General features: G+C 34.2%; 6 protein-coding genes across 6 annotated transcripts; 3 read left to right on the top strand and 3 right to left on the bottom strand.

Annotated features, from left to right (window-relative positions):
• Positions 1 to 182: 182 nt before the first annotated feature.
• On the top strand, positions 183 to 3,518 carry ISW1 (chromatin-remodeling ATPase ISW1; the record flags this gene model as incomplete). Its single annotated transcript, XM_071052233.1, has 1 exon — positions 183 to 3,518. One exon carries the CDS (start codon positions 183 to 185, stop codon positions 3,516 to 3,518), a length of 3,336 nt encoding a protein of 1,111 aa, XP_070906854.1.
• A 296-nt stretch (positions 3,519 to 3,814) lies between these two features.
• Positions 3,815 to 4,309, bottom strand: GPX2 (glutathione peroxidase GPX2; the record flags this gene model as incomplete). The annotated part of the gene is made up of 1 exon (XM_071052232.1): positions 3,815 to 4,309. One exon carries the CDS (start codon positions 4,307 to 4,309, stop codon positions 3,815 to 3,817), a length of 495 nt encoding a protein of 164 aa, XP_070906853.1.
• Positions 4,310 to 5,557: 1,248 nt separating this feature from the next.
• ALG7 (UDP-N-acetylglucosamine--dolichyl-phosphate N-acetylglucosaminephosphotransferase) lies at positions 5,558 to 6,898 on the top strand (the record flags this gene model as incomplete). Its single annotated transcript, XM_071052231.1, has 1 exon — positions 5,558 to 6,898. One exon carries the CDS (start codon positions 5,558 to 5,560, stop codon positions 6,896 to 6,898), a length of 1,341 nt encoding a protein of 446 aa, XP_070906852.1.
• Positions 6,899 to 7,242: 344 nt separating this feature from the next.
• Positions 7,243 to 7,944, bottom strand: RNJ42_02065 (5'-deoxynucleotidase; the record flags this gene model as incomplete). The annotated part of the gene is made up of 1 exon (XM_071052230.1): positions 7,243 to 7,944. The coding sequence occupies one exon, from the start codon at positions 7,942 to 7,944 to the stop codon at positions 7,243 to 7,245; it is 702 nt and encodes a 233-aa protein (XP_070906851.1).
• A 1,190-nt stretch (positions 7,945 to 9,134) lies between these two features.
• On the top strand, positions 9,135 to 10,586 carry VVS1 (Vvs1p; the record flags this gene model as incomplete). Its single annotated transcript, XM_071052229.1, has 1 exon — positions 9,135 to 10,586. The coding sequence occupies one exon, from the start codon at positions 9,135 to 9,137 to the stop codon at positions 10,584 to 10,586; it is 1,452 nt and encodes a 483-aa protein (XP_070906850.1).
• A 532-nt stretch (positions 10,587 to 11,118) lies between these two features.
• OM14 (Om14p) lies at positions 11,119 to 11,478 on the bottom strand (the record flags this gene model as incomplete). Its single annotated transcript, XM_071052228.1, has 1 exon — positions 11,119 to 11,478. The coding sequence occupies one exon, from the start codon at positions 11,476 to 11,478 to the stop codon at positions 11,119 to 11,121; it is 360 nt and encodes a 119-aa protein (XP_070906849.1).
• Positions 11,479 to 13,371: the final 1,893 nt, after the last annotated feature.

Raw genomic sequence — 13,371 nt, 5'->3', positions numbered from 1 at the left:
TCACCACCTTGCTTGGCAACACATAGGCCATTCATTAGTTAACATTTGATTTAGTATTTTATTTACTATACTCTCTCTATTCGTTATCACATGAGACTGAATGATCTAGCTTGTACTCAATTATAGATATCTTAATTCAGTTTTATTTTGCCTTATACAGTCAAAAATCAAATATATTGAGAATGTCTGGTGCTGATGCAGAGTATTGGGAGCACTTGAAGCCTTTACAAGATGATATGCCTCCATCTGATCTAGAATCTAGGAAGGATAGATATCTTGTTAAAGATAGTGGTAAGCCACGTTTTGATGTTGAGGCTACTACCAAGAGATTTGAGCATCTATTATCTTTGAGTGGATTGTTTAGGCATTTCATTGAGGGTAAAGCTAACAAGGATCCGAAGTTCAAGCAGGTTTTGGATATTTTGGACAACGGAAATGGAAAGAAAGGGAAGAAGAATGGTGGCCATCAGGATGCTAGAAGGCGTAAGACAGAGAGAGAAGAGGATGCTGAGCTTTTGAAGGAGGAAGAGGACATAGAGGATGATGCTGATGACGTTGAATACCACTTTAGAGAGTCACCTGTGTATATTAATGGTCAATTGAGAAGCTACCAGGTTCAGGGTTTGAATTGGTTGGTTTCTCTAGATAAAAATAGAATTGCAGGTATATTGGCAGATGAAATGGGTCTGGGTAAGACTTTACAGACAATTTCTTTCTTAGGGTACTTAAGATACATTAAGAAAATACCGGGACCTTTCTTGGTTATTGCACCAAAATCTACTTTAAATAATTGGTTAAGAGAGATAAACAAATGGACACCAGAAGTTAACGCATTCATCCTCCAAGGTGATAAGGAAGAAAGGGCAAAACTTATTCAAGATAAGCTAGTCACTTGTGATTTCGATATTGTCGTGGCATCATATGAAATTATCATAAGAGAAAAGGCAGCTTTCCGTAAATTGAACTGGGAATACATTGTTATTGATGAGGCTCATAGAATCAAAAATGAAGAATCTATGCTTTCGCAAGTTTTAAGGGAATTCCATTCTAAGAACCGTCTATTAATCACTGGTACACCACTTCAAAACAACTTACATGAACTATGGGCCTTATTGAATTTCTTGCTTCCTGACATCTTTTCTGACTCTCAGGATTTTGATGACTGGTTTTCAAGAGAAGCAAACGAAGAGGACCAGGAAAAGATTGTGAAACAACTGCATACTGTCTTACAACCGTTCCTGTTACGTCGTATCAAAAATGATGTTGAAACCTCTTTATTGCCTAAAAAAGAATTAAATGTTTATGTTGGTATGTCACCAATGCAAAAGAAATGGTATAGACAAATTCTTGAAAAGGATCTAGATGCTGTCAATGCTGAAAGTGGTACCAAGGAATCTAAAACCAGATTACTAAACATTGTAATGCAGCTGCGTAAGTGTTGTAATCACCCATACCTTTTTGATGGTGCTGAGCCTGGTCCACCTTATACTACTGATGAACATCTAGTGTATAATTCTGAAAAGCTTAAGGTGTTAGACAAACTTCTAAGAAAAATGAAAGAAGCAGGTTCCCGTGTTTTGATTTTCAGTCAAATGTCTCGTGTTCTAGATATTCTTGAAGATTACTGTTATTTTAGAGAGTATGAATATTGTCGTATTGATGGTTCCACGGCTCATGAAGATAGAATCGAAGCAATTGATGAGTATAATGCTCCAGATTCAAAGAAATTTTTGTTTTTGTTGACGACTCGTGCGGGTGGTCTTGGTATTAACTTAACCTCTGCTGATGTGGTAGTGTTGTTTGATTCTGATTGGAATCCACAAGCAGATCTGCAAGCTATGGATAGAGCACATCGTATTGGACAAAAGAAGCAAGTGAAGGTTTTCAGATTTGTGACTGATAATTCTGTTGAGGAAAAAATCCTGGAACGTGCAACTCAAAAATTGAGGTTGGATCAATTGGTTATTCAACAAAATAGAACGCAAACAAAGAAAAAAGAAAATAAGAATGATTCAAAAGATGCTCTATTGTCAATGATCCAGCACGGTGCAGCTGATGTTTTCAAGAGCAATTCAACAAGTACAAGAAATACCCCGCAACCAGAAGATGACCGTGGAGAAGACGTTGATTTGGATGAACTGTTGGCTCAATCTGAAAACAAAACCAAATCTCTAAATGAAAAGTATGACACACTAGGTTTGGATGACCTTCAAAAATTCAATCAAGACTCTGCTTATGAATGGAATGGTACTGATTTCAAGAAGAAGATTCAAAAAGATATTATCAGCCCTATGTGGATTAATCCGACAAAACGTGAAAGAAAGGAGAATTATTCTATTGATGGTTACTATAAAGATGTCTTAAATACTGGTAAGCACACTGCGCCCTTGCAACCTAGAATGCCGAAACCTAAGGTCTTTTACTCACATCAACTGCAACCTCCCCAATTAAAAGTTATATATGAAAAGGAGAGAATGTGGACCGCAAAAAGAACAGGATATGTACCAACAATGGATGATGTTAAAACTACTTATGGAGAAATTTCGGACGAAGATGAAAAGAAGCAAAAGTTAGAGCTACTTAAGGTTTCTGTCAACAATGCTGAACCACTATCAGAAGAAGAAGAAAAAATGAAATTGCAATGGGAATCAGAAGGTTTCACTAACTGGAACAAGACTGACTTTAGAAAGTTTATAACAGCATGTGGTAAGTACGGGCGCAATTCCATACAATCTATTGCTATGGAATTAGCCCCAAGCAAAACCTTGGAAGAAGTTAGAAAATATGCTACTGCCTTCTGGAGCAATCTAGAGCGTATTGAAGACTATGAAAAATACCTAAAGATGATTGAAAATGAAGAAGAAAAAGTTAAGCGTATTAAGCTACAACAAGAAGCTCTACGTAGGAAACTGGCGCAATATAAGAATCCATTCTTTGATTTGAAATTGAACCATCCTCCTTCGACAAATAATAAGAGAACATTTTCGGATGAAGAAGATAGATTTATACTGTTGATGTTGTTCAAATATGGCTTGGATAGAGAAAATGTGTACGAGATGATTAGAGATGAAATTAGGGACAGTCCATTGTTCGAGCTGGACTTTTATTTCAAGAGTAGAACACCAATGGAACTGTCTAGAAGAGGTAATACTCTATTAGGATGTGTGGAAAAGGAATTCAATTCCGGCATTGAGCTAAATGAAGAAACCAAGTCAAGGATGCAAGCTGAAGATAAAGAAGGGAAGAGAACTAGAGAAGAATTTGAGAAAGAAAAAGAGCTGGTAGAAGAAAACGCAAACAAAGCAATGAAGTTAGAAGAGAATTTAGATGCTAAGAATATAGATGAAGTTGCTGAAGAAGCTAAAGATATCGTAATGAAGAGTGTGAAAGAGGAAAAGGAAAATGAAGTAGCTGATGCTGAAGTTGATATGGAAGAAGAAGTGAAAAACGAAGAAACTATAGGAGGTGAAGCAAAAAAGGATGAAGCCAATGATGAAGTAAAATCTGAACAATCATAATCTCGTTACGAAGCAATTTGTTTTTTGTTTTGATTCTTTTTATTAGAGTATTTACTAGAAAGATGTAAAATTGTATATGTATATAGAGTTGAAATTTGAAACATCATCAAAATTTGATTCTCACATCCTGTGTTGAATTCAAGTCTAGTAAACGTATTATAGTATAACTTTTTCATATAACTATTGAAGAAATATTAAAATATGAGTTCATATATATTAAGAATTGATTTAGTTTATATAAAGTTTTTCTTTCTTAGCCTTAAGAACTAATAAATTGTTTCCTACTATTAAATCTATTATTTTTTAGCTAGAAGTTGCTTGATGTCATCCTCAATAGAGAAAGGCTTAGTCAAAGAAGAATATCTTTGGTGAACGTTACCTTGTCTATCAACCAAGAACTTTTCAAAGTTCCATTTAATTCTAGTTAAACCCATTAGACCGCTCTTTTGACTTTTTAGGAACTCGTAAACTGGATCGGTGTTGTCACCATTTACTTCGATCTTTCTCATTATTGGGAAGGTAACACCATAGTTCAATTGACAGAAACTAGTGATCTCTTCCTCAGAACCTGGTTCTTGGTGACCAAATTGGTTACAAGGGAACCCAATGATGACTAGATCTTGGTCTTCATATCTTTTGTAAAGAGTCTCAAGGTCCTTGTATTGTGGTGTGAAACCACATTTGGATGCAACATTGATAATCAACACAACTTTACCCTTCAATGTGTCAAACTTGAAGGTTTCACCCTTCTTATCAGTACATTGTAGATCATAAAAACTCTTGGCAACCATTTTTTCTTTGTTTGTATTATTTAACTTGTACTTATTGTATAGTATAGACTCTTGTTCCTAGCAATCTGAAATAATGCAAAATAAAAAAAAAGAGAAAAAGTAAGTAAAATAACGATCTCTTATATAACTTGAGTCTATGATAATCAAGACTAATAAGAACGTATACACGGCTCCGATGCTCTTATAAAAACAAGGGTTCCTACCTAAGGGTTGTCATGGACTATTACTCAAGACCAAAATTACTCTTAACTATCTCCGTGGAACAATTAATAAAAAAAAGAAAGAAAAATAAGTTCAATTGGAATATTAGATAATAACACTAACTTAGCCTAATGCAAATTGGTCTGGGCCCTACTGATAGTATAGCAATGTTGTAAATGAGACTTTGCAGTATTTGAACTTTGCAGTAAATATCCTCACTTACTTCACAGTTTCAATATGAATAGTTATGAAACCGGAGTTAAGTATAACTGAACCGGGAATTATCATATCGGACGTGGAAGGTGTAGGGTGCGCCTCTCTAACAGATGGTGCAGGTTACAGTTGCTCCGACACACGGATATAACTAACCAAGGCTTCGCTGGTCTGAGATGTTAGCGGTAAGTCGACGATACTTAGCTTGCATTTTACCTCTTTTTGTAGAGGTAGTAGATAAATTGTATGAAATTAAGCATGCCTATAAATTGCCACTTACATAACAGAATCAAACTAAAATAGGAGGTGTGGCGGAATACCCAAAAGAAAATAACTAAACGGATCCGTTTTCTTATTGCCTTTAAGCTAAAACTCAGTCAATTGTATTACATTCTTGACCTATTATATATCACGTGCCGGAGAGCGGGCCTGATCAACAGTTCGTTATTACTTGTAAGGGTTTCTCAGTCATCATCAAAGCTGTTAAAAGCAAGTAAAGCGTGCATCATCTCAGCCCTAAAGGAACATTTGTGCGAGTGTTTTGTACTGTTCTTGTTCAGCTTTTTGTTCTTACACATGGTCGAAGCTGTCTATTGTTTAAAATTGCGAGGGCTGATATTTTTTTTGAAAAGCGCAACCCTAGGGTTTACCAGGCGTTATTATCTGCATTTCCTTCGAAAATGCCACTTTGGTGTCAACTCCACTGCTGGCTTCTTCAATATCATAACATGTTTATCTTTTTAAAAGAATTAAATATTTATGTAAATTATTCTTGAAACGTTTTGCATTGATTGCAACACTTGGATAACGTTCGAATAGCACCTAAGAAATACAATGCTAAACAAAGTACTTTTTGTTAGTGCTTTAGTGCTTTTGTACTGCTCAAGACAGTACTCTGCTATAATTGCAGCAATTGCCTTCGGTATAATAGGTTATATATGTACTGACTGGCTAATACCGAGGGTAGGGGATTCCTTTATAAAGATTGGTCTTTTTGGTAAGGATATGAGTAAGCCAGGAAAGCCAGTGATACCTGAAACTATTGGTGCTGTCGCTGCTGCCGTATACTTATTAGTGATGTTATTTTACATTCCGTTCATTTTTTACAGGTATATGGTTATTGGTACCTCTGGTGGTGGTCATAGAGATGTTACTGCTCCTGAATATCCTTCTAAGGAAACATTTTTCCCACATAACAAATTGTCAGAGTATCTAAGTGCTATCTTATGTCTAGAATCCCAGATAATTCTAGGTATTGCCGATGATTTGTTTGACTTACGTTGGAGACATAAGTTTTTCCTTCCTGCAGTGGCTTCCATCCCGCTACTAATTGTCTATTATGTTGATTTCGGTGTCACTTACGTATTAGTACCTCAATTTTTACAGAAGTATGTTCATTTCACCAGCATCAACCTTGGAGCTCTTTACTATATGTATATGTCAGCTATGGGTATTTTCTGCCCAAACTCTATCAATATCCTTGCCGGTATTAATGGTCTGGAAGTTGGTCAGAGTATTGTTTTGGCTATACTTACTTTAATCAATGACACTGTTTATTTGACTGTTGGCGCGGAGACATCGAAGGAAGCTCATAGATTTTCTTGTGTACTAATTATCCCATTCTTAGCTGTTTCTTTGGCACTCTACAAGTGGAACCGTTGGCCAGCAAAGGTATTTGTTGGAGACACATACTGTTATTTTGCTGGTATGGTATTTGCTGTTGTGGGTATCCTAGGGCATTTCTCTAAGACGATGTTGTTGCTGTTTTTACCACAAATTGTTAACTTTATCTATTCGTGTCCACAGCTTTTTAACTTAGTATTCTGTCCAAGACACAGACTGCCAAGATTCGAAGAGAAGGAAGGTTTGTTATACCCATCAAGAGCCAATTTAAAAGACAATCCTCCAAAAGCATTCTTCAATCCTGTTTTAAGGGTGCTTTCCTTATTCAAGCTTATTGACTTGGAACTGGACGAGAAAGATAACATTGTAAGCTGTTCAAATATGACAATGATTAACCTCATTTTGGTATGGTTTGGCCCAATGAGAGAAGACAAGCTATGTAATAAAATTTTGCTGATACAATTCTCAATTGGTCTTTTCGCTCTGTTTGCAAGACATTTTGTTGGTACTCTTCTATTCGGTAATGATAATTTGACTAGTATTCGCCTGTAATTATATATAATACAAAATAAATTAATTAATTGAAGTTCTAAACATCTGAAATTTTAGGATTGAATCATCATATCATGGGTATCGATTAAATTATATGACATTATTATTTTCAGGGATGAATAGTAATGATTTTTAGTTGAATAACAATACGAGCTACTCTAGTGATTAACACTACAAGAACAATTTGGTCACCGAACAAAATAGAATTTGGGAGCTTGTTTTCCCACACACAATCTGTATGAATACAGTTCGATTAAGAACCAGGTATGTTTTCTTTTCCACATCGAATATTAACTATCTCTAAGCCTTTTTTTCGTCTTAACTGGAGATTCTTTTTAATATTATTATTCATTGTCTTCTAGAGATTGGAAGTATTTTTCTCTTCTAACTACAAGGTCATTTACCCAACCTTTTACTTCTTCTGTCTTAACCCAGTCAACTGCTTGGAAAAAGGATTGAAAGTTAACCTTACCGTTGTGGTTTTTCTCATATTCGAAGCACTGGACCAATAGTTCGTACTTGTCTATATCCTTAACATAACGGGCCTCTAGAGTGGATATGTGTTCATATGAAAGCCACAATGATTTAATTTCTTCTGCTGCCTCTTCATTAAATGGTTTGATTAGTGTCTCTGAAATATATTTTATAGTTTCCCATTCTCTGCGGTGCTTTTCTTCCTTACCAATAGGATCAACAGGGGTAATATCACCTACTAGAGACTCGGCCATATCGTGTATAAGAGCAATCTTAACACATTGGTCTCTGTTTACTTCCTTGTTTTTGATTAGCATAGATATTATGCCCATACGATACATGTGGTCTGAGATACTCTCGCATTTGGTCAAACCATAGTCTAACCAACCAGTCCTCTTTTGAACCTTTAATTGTTCTAACACTTTCATAAATGAAAGCATATAACTTGGATTTTCTTCGGCAAGAAGGTCCTTGACATCTTGTGGAATATAATCCTCTGGAGCCCACACTTTGGTGCTTAATTTAATATCGCCATTGGCTATTTCAGATCTAACAGTTTTGGTATTAGACATTGTATCTCTTAGTTGAACTTCACTATATTTCAATTATCTTACTTTATTTACTAAGTATGTATCATTTTGGACAAAAAAAAAACTAATAATTAAAAAAGAAAACAATAATGAATATTAGAGTATGACAGCGCTCTTCTAAGATTGATATTATTTATATATTTTCTCCCATACCCAGGAGGCCTCCCTACTACACTTCTAGACCGAAATATTTCTAATGCAGGCGATGAGCTATTAACTATATTTGTTATAACTATTCGGAATTTCTTTTTTTTTTATTTTGAAATTTTTTTTTTCATTTGTTTGTTGTAGAATTACCGGAAATGGAAAAATCTCGAATTCTGTAAAAGAATGATAAATAAAAAAAGAAATAATGAAACCAATATTAACGCTTAGTAACACTGGAACAGTCAGCATACCTATTGCTACATTAGTCATTAGTAGAACGGTGTTAATGTTCTATTGACTAACTAATATTTCTTTTGTTTAAACGATTCTTCAAGGAAATAATGACACATTTTCATTATAATGGCACTAAAAAATAAATGACAGATTTCATAGACATACGGCAATGGTTTATTTATTATCATTTGTATGTAAATGTAAGGGTTCTGAGTCGATAACTATTCCTAATTTCATCGTAAATATAAGTCCAGAGAATGTCTTAATTGTACACGTGATATTGAGTTGTTAAAATTCTCTCTGCGTTTACATCAATGGGCAAACAACAGCTCAGTTCATTGTATATCACAGTAATAGCTATGAATAGTATACTACTTTTTTCACAGTTCATTAGGAATGACTGCGTTCTAGCACAGGTAAGGAACTGGCTTGGTGCCTGATATATGGTGCCTATCCAGCGTTGCATACGATTATTGAAAAATTAAGGGAGCGTCGAACTAATTTTGGATGTTTTAAAAAAAACTCTATTTCCTCCAACAAGTCCGTGAGACTATGGCATTAAAAGTTATGTGTTCATATTTATTGATTATTTGCTTGGCAATAGTTTAGATAAGTGTTAGTTCACTATATAATTTCAAATAATAACTCTTTCCTTTCCTTATTACCTTTAAAGAAAAAATAAGAGTAATATTGTGGATTGTTATATACCGTTGGATAAACATATCGCAACTAAAAGAAATAAAAAAGGGGGGGATAGTATATCGATCAAAATTACTGCTACAACAAGTAAGATGTCATCAGAAGGTTTAGTAAGTAGAATTAAAAAACATGAAATCACAAGCCCTCTGATTCTTGCTGTCTTTGTAGCTTGTATGGGGTCTATTCAATATGGTTATCATATTGCGGAATTGAATGCACCACAACAGGTCATGACTTGTAATGACACCAAATATCCTAATGGTGACCCAACATTTAGCTATGATGACAGTGTCTTCGGAAATATAGGTCTGAAACAGTGTATTCCAATGACAACAGAACAATTTGGTATAGTTACGTCGGTATTCAGTGTTGGTGGTTTATTTGGCTCTTATATTGCTGGACAATTATCTGTCAAATATGGAAGAAGATTAATTAGTGAGGGGACTTGTGTTCTAGCATTTATTGGTTCTTTAATGTTAGCTAGTGCTAATGGATTCTGGATGATGGTATTTGCGCGAATTCTTGTTGGTATTGCTGCTGGTATTTCGATTGTTGTAACACCTTTGTTCATTAACGAGATAACCCCTGTTCAATACAGGGGTGCTATGGGGACCATGAACCAATTGTGTATCAATATCGGTATTTTAGTTACACAATCACTTGCACTCGTTTTCACTGATTCTTACTACTGGAGATGGATTCTGTTCTTTGCTGCTGGACTGGCACTGTTGAATTTATTTTTCTGGTTCCAGATTGATGAGTCTCCAAAATGGCTTCTAAAGGCTGGTAAACCATCTGAGGCTGAAATAGTAACCTACAGACTACATGGTGGAACCTACCAAGATGCCAGGGAGACTGTACAAAAATGGCAAAAAGATTTGTCTTCTCCTTCAGATGCAGAATCTACCAGAAAGGAGGGACCTACTATGTGGGAGTATGTGACTAAGCTAAACTACAGGAAATCTCGTAATGTCATCATGATCATATTATGTGCCCAACAATTCTGTGGTATTAATTCAATTATCTTCTATGGTGTTAAAGTTATTAGTGAGTCTCTACCTGATCAAGCCGTTAAAATCAACTTTGGTATTTCTATTTTGAACGTCATAGTAACATTAATAGCATCTATTATTATTGATCATGTTGGTCGTAAACCTTTACTCCTAAGTTCATCTAGTTTGATGGGATTTACTTCGCTATTGATTAGTGTCGGAATAACTAAGGACAAATCAATATTATTAGTACTATCCGTATTTGCCTACATTGCAGCATTTGCTATTGGGTTAGGTCCCATTCCATTCCTCATTATCGGTGAACTATCAGCACCTGATGAAGCGGCAAGAGCACAGAGTTTCGGTACTATTTGTAACTGGTTAGCTACATTTGCAATTGGGTTTTCGTTCCCTGTTGTACATGAAATGCTGGGTGGAAAAGTCTACATTATATTTTCAGTTGTCGCTGTTGCTTTTGCAATATATGTTAAGAACAAAGTACCTGAGACTAAAAACAAAGCCAGCTTCAATGATGTCTGGAGGAATTATTAGATCGGTAACTGCACGATCATCAAATTGTACATTATCTTAACATGTATTTTGTTTTCATTAAAAATCTGCTTACGATCAAAAAAAGTATCATATATATATTCTTAAATATTATTTGTCTAAAACAGTTAACAAAAAAAAAATGTATTTTAAATTTATATTATATAATGTAGGTTTAAATGCAACTGCTAAGAATTTATCGATAAGAAAAATTAAATAAAAATGTATATCCACAAGATAAGTGAATCATTACTGATGGTGGAATCAATAAAAAAAACTTAAGATAAAATATGACGAAACATTTTTATAAGTGACTTAAGAAAGTTTTTCCCTTTCTCAAATGAATATATAATATCGTAAATAAATATTGCTTTAAAAAAAAAAAAAAAAAATGTAAGAATAGTATTAAAGTCTTGAATATTAGAGGTAAAAAAGTTCTTTTGAATAATATAATTCTGAGGGAGCAGAGACTATATTGATTTTATTATTGATTATTTTCTTTTTATTCGTTTCGTTTTCTTTCATTAATTGTATCCTATTTCTTATCGAATTGCTTGTAGTACTTTGAAGATACGAAACCATCCAAAGTCAACAATGCAACGGCAGTACCAGCACAGGCTAAGATCTTACCATCAGACTTACCTTGCAAAAATCTGTGTTCGTATTTGGCATAAGACTGTAATAAAGTTACCAGAACGGAAGAACCAAGGATAACGTTTACCAAAACAACAGGGTTTTGTAATTCTCTGTAGACTCTGCAAGCTAGAGCCTTGGTAGATGAGACTAGACAGCAGGCCTTTTCGGTGACACAAGCCTTCAAGTTACCAAGTGCTTGACAACAGGTCTTCTTTAGACATTTCTTTTCTTCTTCGTGGTGTTCGTGGTGTTCAGACATGATTCTTTGTTGTTTTTTTTTAGATTTTTTTCAGAGATTGATGTAGTAATATATATACTTGTTGATATATAAAGAAATAAAAAATAATAATAATACTAAGTTCTTATAATATCAAAAAAAAAACTTTATGCAAGGAAAGGGAAAGAAGAAAAACCCTTTGTTCTTAAATAGAAATTTTCATTAGAATAGAAATTAGGTTGCTTCGTTATTACCTTAGTGCATTTTCCAAAAAAAAAACAATGCAATAAGCTAAATCCAATGCAAATTGCAAGCAAGTAAGAAAAAAAATAGAGTATAAGACACAAAGAAGGGCAAAGGGGATATATATCGAAGACCCGATCCATCGCACCTAATTGGATGATTCAAATCCTGGTGGAAGAAATGGATAAAGTTAGAAAAACTAAGAGGACTCGTCCATTGTTACCCACCAATAAGCTCTTGTTTAATTCTATAGCTTTTTTATTTTAAATTTTTGTATTGGTTTGTCCTACAGTAACACCGTGCCCCGCGGGTTTTGTCTACCATCAAGATGATGATGCACCGATAACGGACTCGTCAAGAAAGTCATAAAAACAGCGCTATGTAGTAAAAATATTAAGGAGGACACAGATAAAAAAAAAAATACATGGATAACAAAACAATCTTGTTAGATTTATAAAATATGGTTCATTTATTCTTCATTATATGTATACTAATCTGTACGCATGGAATTGTATGTGAGGTCACGTTTACAAAACCGTGATACATTATGTAAAAATACTCTCATGTTCTACGTAAAAAGTCACGCTACTGTTAATATCTTACACCCATACACCCACTTTTAAATTCCCCCTCCCTCCCTTAAAGTGAAGTGAAATCAGAATATCTCTATTTTCCGGAGAGTGGTCTAAAACACTTTTAGTAACTCCCCCGGGAATTTCTTCAAAAAATACCCTGCTACAGCCTTCTTTCTGTATGAAGTTACCCTTCCGTTTTTTATTATGAGACATTTGATGCTACAGCCGTAACTCCCCACCCAAAATTAAGAGAGTCTCCCCTTATTTATTAACACTATAAATCATTACGTAAATCCCTCTCTATAAAGATCAAAAGGCCATATTAATGGTTAGAAATCTATTAAAAAAAACCCTCATCGCATCGCACAAAAAAAAAGTGAGATGGTGAGATAGTTTCTGCGTAGTTCTACATTCCGGTGTACTGGGTCATATGGGCGATGCTCTCAATATTGAGTCCTTATTATATTTTGCTAGAATGACACGGAACAATCTTTTACTCCTAAAAATAGAATGCGGAACAGAGTGGGTTATTATTTTATTTGATTGACACTAAAAAAAAAAGTATATAAAGGCTGGAACTTGTTGAGAATAGATCATTGGTTTCCCCATCTTTGAAGTGTTAAATACAGAACATGAAGGTAACTAATATTTTTATTTGGTTATGGTTATAGGATTCTTTATTTGAAAATGAAGTTTTAGTTGATATATGTACTAAAAATGTGGTTTTATTATAGTGGTTATGTGGAAATGATTTGATGATAGATTATTACTTTTTTTTTTAATTTTATTATTTTATCCTTTTTTTTTGTTTTTTTAGTTGTTTTTTTTTTTACTTTTGGGCTTATCTTTTTATTGAAATGATCTGATTTTTATGGGTGATTATTTGTACTAACTAATTTTGTTTTTGTCCCAACGCAACTTTACAATACGATTTGACGGGTTAAATATTATTTGTGTATTCTTTTTTTGAACAATATTATCCTTTTTTAGTTTTTTTGTTCTTGAAGATATAACTGATAAATTCCCCCGTATTGTCGTATTGTCACTTCTTTCACATGAAGATTTTTCTCTCCTTATCCTTGGTTAAATATATAAGATAAATGATCTTCAAATTATT

Source organism: Nakaseomyces bracarensis, assembly GCF_045282275.1.
Source record: "Nakaseomyces bracarensis strain CBM3 chromosome Unknown Scaff8_0, whole genome shotgun sequence".
Lineage (NCBI taxonomy): Eukaryota > Fungi > Ascomycota > Saccharomycetes > Saccharomycetales > Saccharomycetaceae > Nakaseomyces > Nakaseomyces bracarensis.
Note: the sequence above shows the minus strand (reverse complement) of the source record. Positions and strands in the feature narration are given on the sequence as shown.